The sequence below is a fragment of the Ochotona princeps genome, chromosome 6 (genome assembly GCF_030435755.1).
Source record: "Ochotona princeps isolate mOchPri1 chromosome 6, mOchPri1.hap1, whole genome shotgun sequence".
NCBI classification, from domain to species: domain Eukaryota; kingdom Metazoa; phylum Chordata; class Mammalia; order Lagomorpha; family Ochotonidae; genus Ochotona; species Ochotona princeps.
In genome coordinates, this window is record NC_080837.1 from 61,655,528 (window position 1) to 61,669,671 (window position 14,144).

The 14,144-nt window shown below is 38.9% G+C and overlaps 1 protein-coding gene across 1 annotated transcript in view; it reads left to right on the forward strand.

Moving 5' to 3' along the window:
• LRFN5 (leucine rich repeat and fibronectin type III domain containing 5) overlaps window positions 1–12,913 on the forward strand; it is a 187,625-nt gene extending 174,712 nt beyond the window's left edge. Inside the window, exons 5-6 of the mRNA XM_058666377.1 lie at window positions 9,818–9,861; window positions 12,540–12,913. Of these exons, the coding sequence (XP_058522360.1) occupies window positions 9,818–9,861; window positions 12,540–12,557 (62 nt within the window). The 3' untranslated portion in view covers window positions 12,558–12,913. The remainder of the gene's footprint in view (window positions 1–9,817; window positions 9,862–12,539) is intronic.
• The last annotated feature ends 1,231 nt before the right edge of the window (window positions 12,914–14,144 follow it).

Consider the following 14,144-nt stretch of genomic DNA (forward strand, 5'->3'; position numbering starts at 1 on the left):
AAACTGCTTATAAGCTTAGCCCTTCTCCAAGTTACTGAGGAATTTATTTTTTCTTTCCAGTGACCTGTGTATTTTTCCCATACACATTTAAACCTCTGTGGTGTCCAAACATTTAAAATTTATTTTGTGCCTCAAAGGCGTGCGCACTCCTTTACTTATGTGTCCTTCTTATATCATTTTTAGAGTGTTTTAACCAAATGCCTGGACAATTGTTCTTAAAAGTGAATTTCTGGACCATTTTTCCCTGTCTTCAAAAAGTGCATATTGGCCTATCAGGGAAACCAATTTGTTTCTGTATTTATTTATAAATGTTCAGAAAAAAATGATCTAATAGGGCAATTTCACTACAAAGAGATTGAAAAATCAGTATGGACAAATTGGGGATAGTTAATCAAGCCTGTTAAAGTGTCACAGGAAGAGTTGCCTGGATTAATGAGTAAATAAAAGAATAGATAAGTGAATGTGATCAGTGAGGAAGTTACACTGATAAGAAACATTAGTGTAATAGGTTTGTGATCTAGATGTGCCGTCCCAAGCGAGAAAGTTTCTTTTCTAGTTTCTCCTTCTGTCATGTGTTGCATGTGTTAATTAACCAGTCATACCTATGTGAACAGAAACATATGTTTGGCTTTATATATTTGGTGATTTTATTTATATTGTATAGTACCACAGATTACTTTTACTCTCATTTTTTACATTTTTAACTATTTTACATTATTCTTTCATTTTGTTGAATGTGAAGAACAACATAAAATATTGTTTGTCATTAAGGGTATCTTAGTAGGTGCTTCCTGAATAGGTGCAAATATTTTTAGAATAACATATGACCTTATTGTTTTCATTCTTTTTGAATAATCGTGTCCCAACGAATGTCAAGCAAAGCACAAAATTCCAAAAAGCAGCACATGTTGATTGATAGTTTTATTAATTTGTTTTTGATGATAGCTGCATAGGGTGATAAGGATCACCCTATGGAAGGTGGGTGAGATCAGCATTTTCACATTCTCTGTTTTTCCTTCCTGTATCTGGGGAAAGGAGGAACGGGGACAAGCAGAGAAGCCACACACAGCCTCTCAAACGCCTCTGCACCCTGGAAGAGAGTGCACCTGACACCATCTCAGGATCCCCAATGTTGAGCATGCTTTGAGAGTCCTGGGCAAGAGATTTTTATAGTTCAACAGCTCTGAATTACTGCCAATCTCACTACTGCAAGCATGATGAACCTGCCCCAGAACCCACTGATGGACACACTGAAACCCAGGGTCTCCATTTCCCCAGAAATTCACTGCCCACACTTGTCTGGGGTAGTTGATCAATTTGTTCTGCCCTCTGTCATGGTACCAGGTGTCCTCCGCAGGCTCCAGTGTACTGCCATATTCTCCAGGTTCACCTGGATATTTTGTCCAATGCTCTGTCTGAGCCACTGAGAAGGCTCAGGTTTGACACATGCACTCCATGGTCAGAACGTGGAACCTGCAATTCTCTTCATGGATGGGGTTCTGAGTCCAGCAATTCAATTGGGGGGATCCCCAAAGAAACTTCATGTCAGGTGATCCCAGACCTGATTCTTGTGTGTGCTTGTTGATACAGGGTCTGGCATAGTCCATCACCCAAATCAGGTTATGCATATATTGGTAGTTGCAATTGCTGGGTCAGTTCTGTCTCCAGCCCCATATTTTATGCAACCCAATGGGTGTTGAAGCCCAGCCTGATCCTGCACACCACATACTCACCTCTCACACAAACCAGTGACCTGCAGTAATGCCCACCAGTTCTGCCCCTTGCACTGGTTCTCGTGCCTGTCAGTATGTACAACAAACTGATCCAGTCTGTTCCACATCCCATTCAGCTCTCAAGCATGTTAATGGGCATTGAAGCCTTGTTCAACCCAACTAGCCCCACTATCCATACACATGCTGGTGGGTACCACTCTGTCCAGCCATGCCTGCCCCAGTCCTGGTTCTCATGTTCACCAGTGGGAGTGATAACCAAGAGGGAGCGCCCACTGTTTCCCTAATGGACCCACTCCTACTCCTGGATCATGCGCTTTCCAGGTGGTTCTTCAGGTTAACTTGGCAGAATTAGCCTCCAGTGCCAGTATCTCCCAGCTAATGCTGTGATAAAGCCCAACCAACCCACACCCACTCTGGCTTATCCTTGCACCAGTAGAAACAGTCAACCCAGCCTGACTTTTCCCTGATCCAACTCACATGAGACCAACAGGTGTTTTAGCCCTGCCTGGTCAGATCTGCCCCCATCTCAACTCATGCTCTCCAGTGGGAATGGTTGTCCAGCATAGGAGCCCCATGCAGCTCCTCTACTGGCTTTGTCTCCTCCTCCACTGGATTGCACATGTGCTGGTTGGGTGCTGTGGCTCAGTCTGGCATGGCCACCTCACCTTGACATTTTCTAGTGGGTACTGTAGCCTGGCTGGGCCCAGCCCACTCCCAATTCCAGCTCAATCTGGTGGGAACTATAGCCTAGTCCAGCCTAGCTGGCCCCTCATGTAAACTGACATGTGTGGCGCCTGAACCCAGTTTGACCCACACTCCATTCTGGTGCTTGGATTCATTAGCAGGTGATGTGAACTGGCCCTGCCTGGTTTGCCCCCAATCTGTGCCAAATATATGCCTCTGGGTACCATTCCCTGGTCTGGTCTGGGCTTCCCCCTTTCTTGGTTCTTGTGCTTACATGCAGGACTGTGTCCCAACAGAGGAATTTCCCAAGATCCTCCATCAGAACCTCTCCCAATGCCAGATCTCACATGCATTAATTGGTTCATGGGCCAACCTTACTTAGTCCACTCCCTGTTCCAGCAAGAACAGAGGCCTTTCCTGACCAGCCTTCAAGCCATTCTGGTTTTTATTGTTCAGTGTTACAGCCCAGCCAAGCCTGGTCCACAGGCAGACACAGCTCACACATGGCTGAGCAGGGGCAAAGGCCTAGCCTAGCCTAGCCTGTGCTACACACCTACCCTGGTTCTAATGAGCACCGCTGAGTGTTAGAATGTAGCCCAGGCCAGTACACCCTAGTTTCAGTCCACACTTGTGCCAAGGGTCACTGCAGCTATTTGCAGATCAGAACACAGCCCCAACTCCAGCCTCTGCACTCACTAGTGGGAACCACAACACAGACAAGGCATCCTCTTAGCGCTCCAACCAGACCTGATCCCAGTCACAGATCTTACGTGTTCCAGTGGTTGTTCTGACCCAGTTTGGCACAGCCCCTCCCCTGTCTTGGCCTTTGCCTTTGGATGCTGTAGCATGGCCTGACCCACCCTGCCCCCATTCCCAACTTTCACTGGTGGTTGCTGGAACCTGGCCTTGCTCAGCCTACTCCCATCCCTATCTCATACAAGGTGTGATATCCTAGCCCAACGTGACCTGCACTCCAGCCTAGTTTCTGTACTTGCTGGTGAGCTAAGGTTTGCTCAACCTTGCCTGGTCTGCCTCTTCCAGAACCAACCCTTACATTAGCCAACAGTTGGAGCTCCCTTGCCCTGCTTACCCAACCCCCAGACCTGGACCATGTGCTCACCAGATGATATGACTTACTAGGGGAGTTTCCCACATTCCCCCACTTAGCCCACTCCCAGACCCAGATCTCATGCATGCCAGCACGTGTTAGGCCCTTACCTGTCATAGCCTGCCCCTCCATCTTGACCTCGTACAAGTTGGTGAATATTGTAGCCTGGCCTGCCCCACATCCTGTTTTAGAATGCATATGCGGGTTCTGCCACCTGGACCTGCCCAGATTATTCTTGGGTCCTTGTACCTGTGAGTGATGGCAGGTTCCATGGTTACATCTAGCTCAGGGCTTCCCCACCCCAACTCTTGAGCCAACTAGTGCAACTTGTATTTCCACAGGGTTGGGCTCACATATCCCCCACAGAATCTACCCCCAGACCCAGTTTTCTTGTGTGCTGGTTAATGTCATGGACCTGACTAATGTGACCCATGCCTCATTCTGATGTTCAGTCAGTTACTGGGATCTGGCCCTGCTAGACCAGTCCCCAGCCCTAGCTTTCACGTGGACTGACATGTGGTGATCAGCAATGTTCCATGCTAACAATCCCTACTTAGGACTCCAATGTGGGCTGGTGAATCACTCTGACCCATTCAGATCTTTTGGTCTCTTCACTCCAAACCATCATGTTTCAATCCCCTTGCTTACCTAAAACTACAGCGGCCCTGTAGTTGAGAGTCCCTCAAGATTCATTCCTCACCTACATACACAGTGGCCTTATCTATAGATGTCCCTAGGCAGTAACTTCAAATCCCAAGACCCCAGAGCTTGATTAGTATTATTCAATTTTTTTTCTTGATGGTTTTCTCTCTTCAACTCCCTCCCCCGTTCAATTTCCCACTGTTTTCACCCATATTTTTACAATAGCATAAAGGTAGATTAAATAGGACATAGGACATAAATACATACAAAGTTGTTTCCAAGTCTTCGGTATTGCAGATTGTGCTGCTATAAATAGAGGATTCCAGATCCCTTTCTCATATGCAACTTTCTTTTCTTCTGGGTATCTGGGTCATAGGGCTGGTCACGTTTTGGTTCTCTTAACACTCTCCACACTGACTTCCTTAGTAGTTGTACTAGCCTACACTCCCACAAATAGAGAAGGAGGACTCCTTTTTCCCCACATAGTTCCCAGCAGTGTTGTTAGTAAAGTTTTGAATGTAGGCCAATCTCATTGGAGTTAGGTGGAACTTCAACGTCATTTTCATTTGATTTCTCTCACAGCTAGGGAGCCTCAGGATTTTTTTCATATGTCTATTTGACATTTGAATTTTTTGTTTGTAAAGTGTCTGTTCATTTCACTCACCATTTCTTCACAGATTGTTTGCTGGACTCTTTTTGAGTTTCTGAGACCCTTTGTAAATCCTGAATATTAGTCCCCTATCAGTTGTGCAGTGTGTTAGTGTGCAAAGGTTTTCACCCATTCCATTGGTTGCTCTTTTATTCTGTCAAACATTCCCTTGCTGTACAGAGGCTTTTTAGTTTTTGGGTTTTGTTTGTTTGCTTGTTTGTTTTGTTGTTGTTTGCTTATTTTGGCTTTGACTGCCTGTGCTTTTTGGTGAATTTTTAAAAAAGTTTTTACCAATGCCCATATTTTGGAGAGTGCATCCTATGTTTTTCTCCAATTGTTTGGTGGTTTCTGGGTGCAGATTTAGGTCATTGATCTACTTAGAGTTGATTTTGTACAAGTGACAAGTGGGGGTCTTGCTTCCTACTTCTGCAGGCCGCTATGCAATCATCCCAACAATTTTCTTGGAGAGACCGGACTTTTCTCCTGTATTATTTTCAGTTATCCTGTTGAAGATTTGTTGACTGTACATATGTGGGCTCCCTTCTGGGGTTTCTATTCTGTTCCACTGATATTCTTCTCTGTTTCTGTATCAGTACCAGACTGTTTTGATGACCACTTCCCTGTAGTATGTCTTGAGGTCTGGAATTGTGATTCCTCCAGCTTGATTTATATTCTTCTTGATAGCTCTGGCTATTCGTGGTCTCTTGTGTTTCCAGGTGAACTTCTGCATCATCTTTCACACTTTTGAGAAGAGTGTTGTTAGAATTTTGATTTGGACAACCCAGATTCCCCTCAAAAGAGGAGTGGATAAAGAAATTGTGGTACATATCTCCATGAACTACTACTCAGTCATAATAAAGAATAAAGTTCTACCCTATTTCCAACCAAATGATCTTTACTAGAGACCATTGCTCTTAATGAATTAAGTCAATTCCCAAATAATATATATCATGTTCTCTCTGATATAAGGCAACCTTCACGCAAAACACAAGATGAAAGCCCTTTGAGTACTGTTTTTGCTACATCTCAGGAGATTTGATATGATTGTTTTATCTTCATTCATTCAAACTTTTTTTTTTTTATTGATTTCCTCACCTACCTACAGGTCATGAAGGTCTCTGATTTTCTTTTTCATTTTATCAGTGACACATTGGTCATTCAGTAGCACATTATTTGACTTCAAGTTGTTGTAAATTTTCTATTTTTCTCTCTGTTGTTGATTTTTTTATGGCCTTTCTTTAAGGGGATGCATAGTAACTGTGTACTAGAGAGGATCACATACAGGTGTGAAGATTTAATGCAGTGTGTATCTCTACTTCCAAATCCAAGATGGACTCACAGAATGTATCTTGACAATAGGATGTTGGACTTTTCTTCACTTGCCCATGCCTAGAATGTCAGGATATACACTTAAATAGCAAAATGATTGACTTCTGACTGATTGTGAAAGATTATACTACTGTAATGATATGAGGGAAATTAAAGGGGAGTGTGGAGCTAGCTGGGGTGAGGGCGAAGGAAACAGAGAGCCCATATAACTGTATCATGAAAAATTAAAATTAATTAATTAAAAATACATGCAGGAAAACTCAGTAAAACATAAGATTAAATACAGATTAAATGAAAAATTTAAGTTAGGAACAACTACATATTATTACTGTTTTTATTTTTATATATTATTAAACAAACTATTTGGTGTCAGTTGTGGTCTAAGTAAGCATAGTTTAAAATTTGATTTTATCTGCTTTTAGATACATTCTCCAAAAAGGTCTTTACATATGAAATGTCCACAATTTTAAGCAATTTAGAAACTTGGCAAGTTTATAATTTGAAAGATGACAACGTTTTCTGTGAATATTTAGGAATTCCCTTCAAACTTAATTGTGCTATATTTGTACTACAGGACTCCCCCTTTCATTTCTGTGAATAGGGGAGGGAGATTTTTATTAAAGTCATAGCATTCATGAACGACTTGTTTTTAATACATGTATATTTAAAGATTTATTTTACTTTTATCAGAAAGGAAGATTTTTCAGAGAGAGCAATGGAGAGGCAAAGAGAGATCTTCCATCTACTGGTTCAATGCCCAAGTAGCTACAAGGACCAGAGTTGAGCAGATCTGAAGCCAGGGAATTTTTCTAGGTCCCAAGACTTTTGGGCCATCCTCTGCTGCTTTCCCAGGCACATTGGCAGGGAGAGGAATGGGAAGCACAGTGTCCAGAACACGAATTGGCACCCATATGTGATACTGACACTTACAAGACAGAGAATTAGCCAATTGAGCCATCGTGCTGGGCCATCAATATAACGTTTGACTATTTTATTATTATTATTAAGCTAAATATTATTATTAAGCTAAATATAAACATTTAAACATCGGTTGCCTCTTACTATTTCTCTCTTTATTCAGACAAATATAGTTGATCGTGTCCAAAACTATCCATAAATATAAAACATCCTGTAGATGGAATTGTGAAGGTAAATGAGACATTTCTTTAAAATCTCAGCAGGTATAAATCTGTTGTCTTTTTTATATGGTTCATTTCCATATCACATAGTAGTACATCATTACATATAGTTTCCTATGTCTTTTAAATTTCTGGAAATAAAAAAAAAAAACTAGAAAAAATCAAAAGAAAAATAAATCTGCATTTTATGAAGTTGAGAATACAATTTCCTCTTTTACTAGGAAGAATGAAAACAAATTCCTTTCTTTTGCTTTGCCTTTCCCTGCGTGCCTTACCAATCTAATGATTCTATCTTCATAATGTTTGCTTATGTATGACTGGGAAATGTTTGGGGGAAACGATTTCTGAGCATTATTGTACACATGGGAAAAAGATCTTCTCCTTATCTTCCTAGGTTGTTGGTAATATTAATATACTTTATGTTAGTACCATTAAATTACATTTATGTACAAGTAATATTTTAATTGCGTATTTTTCGGCACTGAAAGCAAAAGTTAGGTTTTGATAATTGGTGCAAAATCTTATATTGCATGCTATGTGTTCATTCCCTTTCCATACCAGAAAACAGATCTGATTAGAAATGCAACTAGTTTGCATATTTTAGTTATTTTTATCTATAGAACTGTTACTCTTGTAGCACTAGAGAAGACTAATTGCAAATCACAGAAAACATATTACTGTTGTGGGGCAATTCTTAAAAGTGTGTTATGCGCCTATGACATGGAAAGTAACCTTTTATAGCCTGGAGTTTACTTAACCATTAAATTATCTTGCTAAGGTAATAGGAATAAACGTTTATAAAATTTTATAGTCACTAAAAATGTAAATGTATACCATTGTTTCTGATTATATTCAGTTATTTCAAGATTAAAAACTTACATGGAAGGTTAATATTGGATATATACATACATTGCAAGTTGCTGCATATATACAAATTGATACATAGGTATGAATCTTGCATTATATATAAACCTATCTTTATAATATTAATCAATTATAATCGACATTTTCTGGCCTATAACACAGACTAGTAATTCTCGCATTAGTATAACAAAATTGTACCTACACATATTTTATGAGACAAACGATATGAATTGCTGTTGCTTATAGAGTGGTCAAATTTCCTTATGATAGCTCTATCTACCACTTTCATCCAGATGTTCAAAATCGGTGAATGCCATGTTCATGAATGTTTAAAACAAGCACACGAAAGATTTCAAGTACATTCAGGAGAAAGCAATCCAATCACTTTCATTTAAAATATTTGTGGTTGTATGTAGCTGTTCTTTTCATCTTGACTGACACATGGCTATGCAAATACCAGATTTTGCTCCAGAATATGCCCAGTACATGCAATTACCACAATACACTGAAGGGGCTTATGAAAAATGCTATGTTAGTTCTGTCATTATTCCCAATTTCTGATTCTATTTCATGCAATGTGACATTTGTTTGTCACTGATTTCAAGTAAAACCTGAACTCCAGAAACCATTGCAATTTTACATGAATTTTTATGCTGAAGGTTTTATTTTTAAAAAATGAGATTCCTAGTCTTTCATACTCTTCTGTGAACACAGAAAATGTTTTTCTGATAGACAGCTATTTTTTTCTTATTACTGTAACAATTCTAAATGATAAACTTTATTTTCTTAAGGAAGATACTTTTAAAAATTGTATTTATATTTTATTGGAAAGTCAGATATACAGAGAGGATGATCTTCCGTCCTCTGGTTCATTCCCCTAGCAGCCGCAATGGCCAGAGCTGAGCCGATCTGAAGTAGGAGCCGGGAACCTTTTCCAGGTCTCCCATGTGGGTGCAGGATCCTAAAGCCTTGGGCTGCTCTTGACTGCTTTCCCAGGCCACAAGCAGGTAGCTGGATGGGAAGTTGAGCAGCCAGGACACAAGCAAGCACCCATATGAGAACCCGGTGTGTGCAAGGTGAGAACCTTAGCCAATAGCCTGCCACGCCTGGCCCAAGGAAGAGATTTTTTTTTAAAGCAATACAATGTATTCTATGCTAGCTTACAAAAGAATACTAAATAAGTGTGGGTTATATATACATGCTGCTATTTAAGCAGTAGGTATTGGATGATGGTTGAAAACAAAAGTGATTATTTTATAATCTCTGTGTTGAATGTGGTGAAACTCTGTTGGCTTTGGATTATTTTTCACTTGACATATTTTCCGTATTGATCAGATGCAACTATCTAGTTGAGATGTGAAATGCACAGAAGGATATAAAAAAACAATTTTCTTATTCATCTCTTGTAAGGAAAACACATTTCATATTAAAGTTCTATTAAGTTACTAGGCCAATATTTTTAAAATTCCATTTTTACAGAACTTGTTTCAAGAAGCAGCCATAGAGAACTATCAATTAATATGTAAATCTGTTACAATTACCCCCAATACTGGTAAGTAACACCAACCAAATATTTAGGTGAATCATAGCTAAGGAAAAAATTCCAAGATTTCAGTGAGAAGTCCTTCTTTAAAAAATGAATTTATGACACTGAAAATTTTATTCCCAGATGCTTTGCTGACTAATGTTGACCAGATGGTCCAGGAAACACAGGTGAGATTCTTGCTACTGTCCACCTAGTTCTATTCTAACATGGGTGCTTTCTTTCATGACTCATTTTCAATGTTTATTTGCCAGTTTGTATAAGGTTGAAATTTCTCATTATGATTCAGAATGCTAAGCAGTGCATACTGATATAATTATGTTCAGCAAATTTATTTTTTAAATGTTTGTCAATATAAAGGGAACAGATAATATGCGTATCAAAGGTACAACTCTAAGAATGCAACCATACTTTCCGCACTCCTTTTTTCTCGCTCAATACACGTCTCTTTTTTTTCCTTTTTTGTTTTACAAAACCATAATTTCAGTCCAGTTCATAATCACAGGTTTAATACACCACTAACCATGATTTTCAAAAAGTAAAAACTATAAAGATCACATATTCACGGGACCGTAACTAACACTTACAAACAATAATAGGGCTAGTCACACTGTAAGGAATGAAAGCAGCAATGGGATTTTAGACATCAAAGTTCGTCATGTAGTGATGCACCATATTTCCTAATGTGAATACAGCAACTTCTGCAGAAGATGTTCAACGCTCTTGTTGACTGCCATATCCTAAAAGGAGCTGAGCTGATACATTAGGTCTCATTGAAAAATGTCCAACAGAAGTGTTTCACTCTTATCTAAAATGAATGAAGGCACTTTAAAATTGAACTGAAGAGTGCAAATAAAATATTCATGGTATTCCTTTTGTTAGCAACCAATTACTCTTCTTGAGTGATATGGTTTTTTTTTTTGAAATTTCAAATGAGGTTTTGATTTCTGCATTTTGACTGAATTAGAAGGTAGATTTCCAGAACAGAATTGCACTTATGCAATCTGTTCAAACAGCCGGAAGCATCAGCCATGTGCTTTAGGTTTAGCACAGAAAAAAATACTCTGTTTTAAAAGTTCCCAAGGAGTCCATTCATTTATTTAGTGGTAGTAAAAATAGCATTTTTTTTTATATATTTCTGTTTTAAAACAATAGAAAGTTGGTCAACCCTTCAGGGTTTTCCCCAATTACATCCAAGACTCAAATTATTTTCAAGCATTATTTCATTCCTGAATTTAGGATCCCATTGTTGTAATGCAAAAGAGAGAGAGAGAGAGAGAGAGAGAGAGAGAGAGAGAGAGAGAGAGAGGAAAGAAAGAAGGAAAGACCAACAGATGACTCCCTAAACACAGTCACCAGCAGTGTTGGACACGCCATGCACTGAGCTCTGGTGTGTGTGTTGCATTGACCTGCGAGAAGAGGCAGGAGCTGCCACTCACCCCTTCATTCTCTCTCTGCTAGGTGCTCCCTCCTACTCTTTCTTGTCTCCTCCTATCTGTCTCTCAGTCACTTGCTTCTCTCTGTATATCCTTTTAGTCATTCATCATATGATTTTGAACATTCAATTGAACTAAAAGTTAGTGTATCTTTAAAAAAGGGATTAGAGAATCAAAAATTAATCTCTAAGGAGCATAATGCAGAATACTGCTAAAGCTTGCATTACATTTGAAACAGTCATTTTAATTGCTAATTTAAACATTTCCTAAATGGGATATTTTTCTTTATTTTACCACATTATTTGAGGTAGAATTTAGGGAAAAGCAGTATGTTAGGAAGTCTTCATATTGCCGTTGAAGGTGATACTGCATATATAAAATAGATACACACAAGCTCAATAATTCCTTTTAAATTCTAAAATATAACCATATAATATTTGAAAAATATAATAAAAATTTAAAAATCATAACAATCTTCCACCCAGATGCAAATGATGGTCTGTTGCATCCTATTTTAGTGAGTAGTTATTTCAATATGTAGTAATTTCATATGTCTGTGTTTATTCTACATTAACTTTATGTGGTGAATTGCAAATGGAGTTAAATAAGTCTTCTTTCTAAACAATTCACCCTATTGTTTTTGTTGTTTAATAAAGGAAATGACTATCATGTCAACATAAATTTTCCTTCCATACTGTGACTAGAAAATAAAAATCCACAGAAAATAATTTTAACTCAGGTTAGCAGCAATACACCATCCTGTCATTTTAAGCTCATGTTATCTCTGTCATCAGATGAAAGACATCATCTGACCCCAACATAACTATTCCTTCTTGTACTTTGTGGCTGGTTTCTGCTGTAGTCATCCTATCGTTTTGATGACTAATATTAGTGGAACTTGGTCTCAATATTCCTTTAAGAGACAGCAGTCCAGGTGCAATTTTACTTCGCATAGCCTTTCCCGTATGAGCAGTACCTTCCAGTTTCTATGCAAAGTTAAGCAGATAGCCAGACAAACTTAATATGTCATTTTTAAAAAGCAGTATAAATATCTGTTGAATGTTAAATGCCACACGTTAATTAATAAAACCTTTTGTTGTTTGATCTTACTTTGAAATGACACACGTGAAAACCGCAACAAGGTACATAGCATTCCACTGCTTGATTTTGATTTAGCTGTTCAGGCTTCACACACTTAGATTGCTTTGAACAATGAGATTGCCTTAAATATTCACCAATGTGAAATGACTCAGCAATGCTTTATGTGTTGGTACGCATGTGTAGATACTTCGGGGATTGGAAAGAAGGTGGCATTTTATGGCAAGAAAGTTTTGCTTGAGTACTTACAGCTCAATAATTAGGTTAATAGCACAATCATCTTAGCTATGTGTTCTCTTTTCCTTTCTTTTCAGAGGCTGGAGTCAGTCTGAAGAGCACTATTGTCTCTCCTGAAAGAAGTTGCCACTGATATTTTTACTGGAAAGTTAAAAATTGTTTCAGTTCACAAAAGTTAATTGTCGAACTGATATCCTGGAAGAAACCATCCATGGGGGCTGGGGTAGAAGTCTCCGATGCCTGCACAATGGCTCCATCAGACCATGGCTCATCCCCTTTGGAAACCAAATTTTCTTTGGCCTACAGATTTTCTTTTCAAGGTGGAAAGAGAAAAGCCTATATTGGCATCAATTTCTGTATCAGTCCATCTTACATTGCCATTCATGATTTAACAGACTGTAGAATCTTGAATAATCTATAACACTTTAACAAATAAATGTTTTACTATGACCAAATTTGCACAATGCCTGATTTGTGAACGACTTTCTCCTTCAAGCCTGAGTGATAAGCTGGTTATTGCAAGAGGTAATAACACTGTTTTAAATTGAATTGCCTTGAGAACATCGAGGTCTCAGAGACTGTAAGTATGATTGGAGTTCTTTCTCCTTTGAATCAGGAGCCTCCTCTTCCATGGGCGAGATGTACAGTGAGTTAAACGGGTCTTTGTCAACTGCATGCCTCTTTGTAAGACAGGAGCTTGATGGCTTTTCATCCTCTTGCAGCATCTCAGAGAAGACTGAGGCATGTTCATAGTAATCAAAACTGGTTTACTGTTTTCTGAGAAAGCCAGAAGAAAGGGGATACCAGCAATGATGACTTATTTTAAGAGTTAAATTCATTAGTTCTGTCCACTCCCAGGGTAAATAAAAAATATGCATCTGATTCATACCAGCGTATATGAGTGAGGCATCTGTGATGAGTAATGAATGTAAATACAAACATATTGAAGCGATATCAGAACATGGCATTTAAGAGCTGGTCCTGGGTGTGATGCAAGAGTCTCCCACATCATCACGAGATATACATTAGCATGGAATTTGAAATTATTCAAGTATTTCAGATAAGAACTAAATCCTCCCATTGATCTCCCCTCTAGCTTTACAATCATAAAAAATACTATTAGTGGCATTGCTTCTTCCAACTGAATATAGATTTTCCAAATTCATAAGGGATTATTTTTCATTCATTGACAGTTCTGATTAATAATAGCAATGTGTAGTTTAAATACCAAACAATAGTTCAGAATATAAGAACTAGAATACAGCTTACCACTTTTTAAAGATTTGTTTACTTTTATTACAAAGTCAGATATACAGAGAGGAGGAGAGACACTCCCCAAGTGACCGCAACGGCCGGTGCTGCGTCGATCGGAAGCCGGGCACCTTCTGTCCATTGACTCATTGTTCAAATACCCACAATAGTCAAGACTAGATTAACCCAAAGCCACGAGCAGGGAACTCCATAAAGGTCTCTAGCATGAGTTCCAAGGGCGAAAATACTTTGGCCTTCTATTGCCTTTACAGCTAAATTAGCAGGGAGCTGGGTTAGATAGGAAAGGTTGGGACACTATTCTGCTCTGTGTGAAGTTCCAGCAATGCAAGCAGCAGCTCACTCCTGTGCCACAACACTGGTCCTAGCACACAATTTGCCTTTCAGAGAATTTGGATTCATCTGTAAAGCAT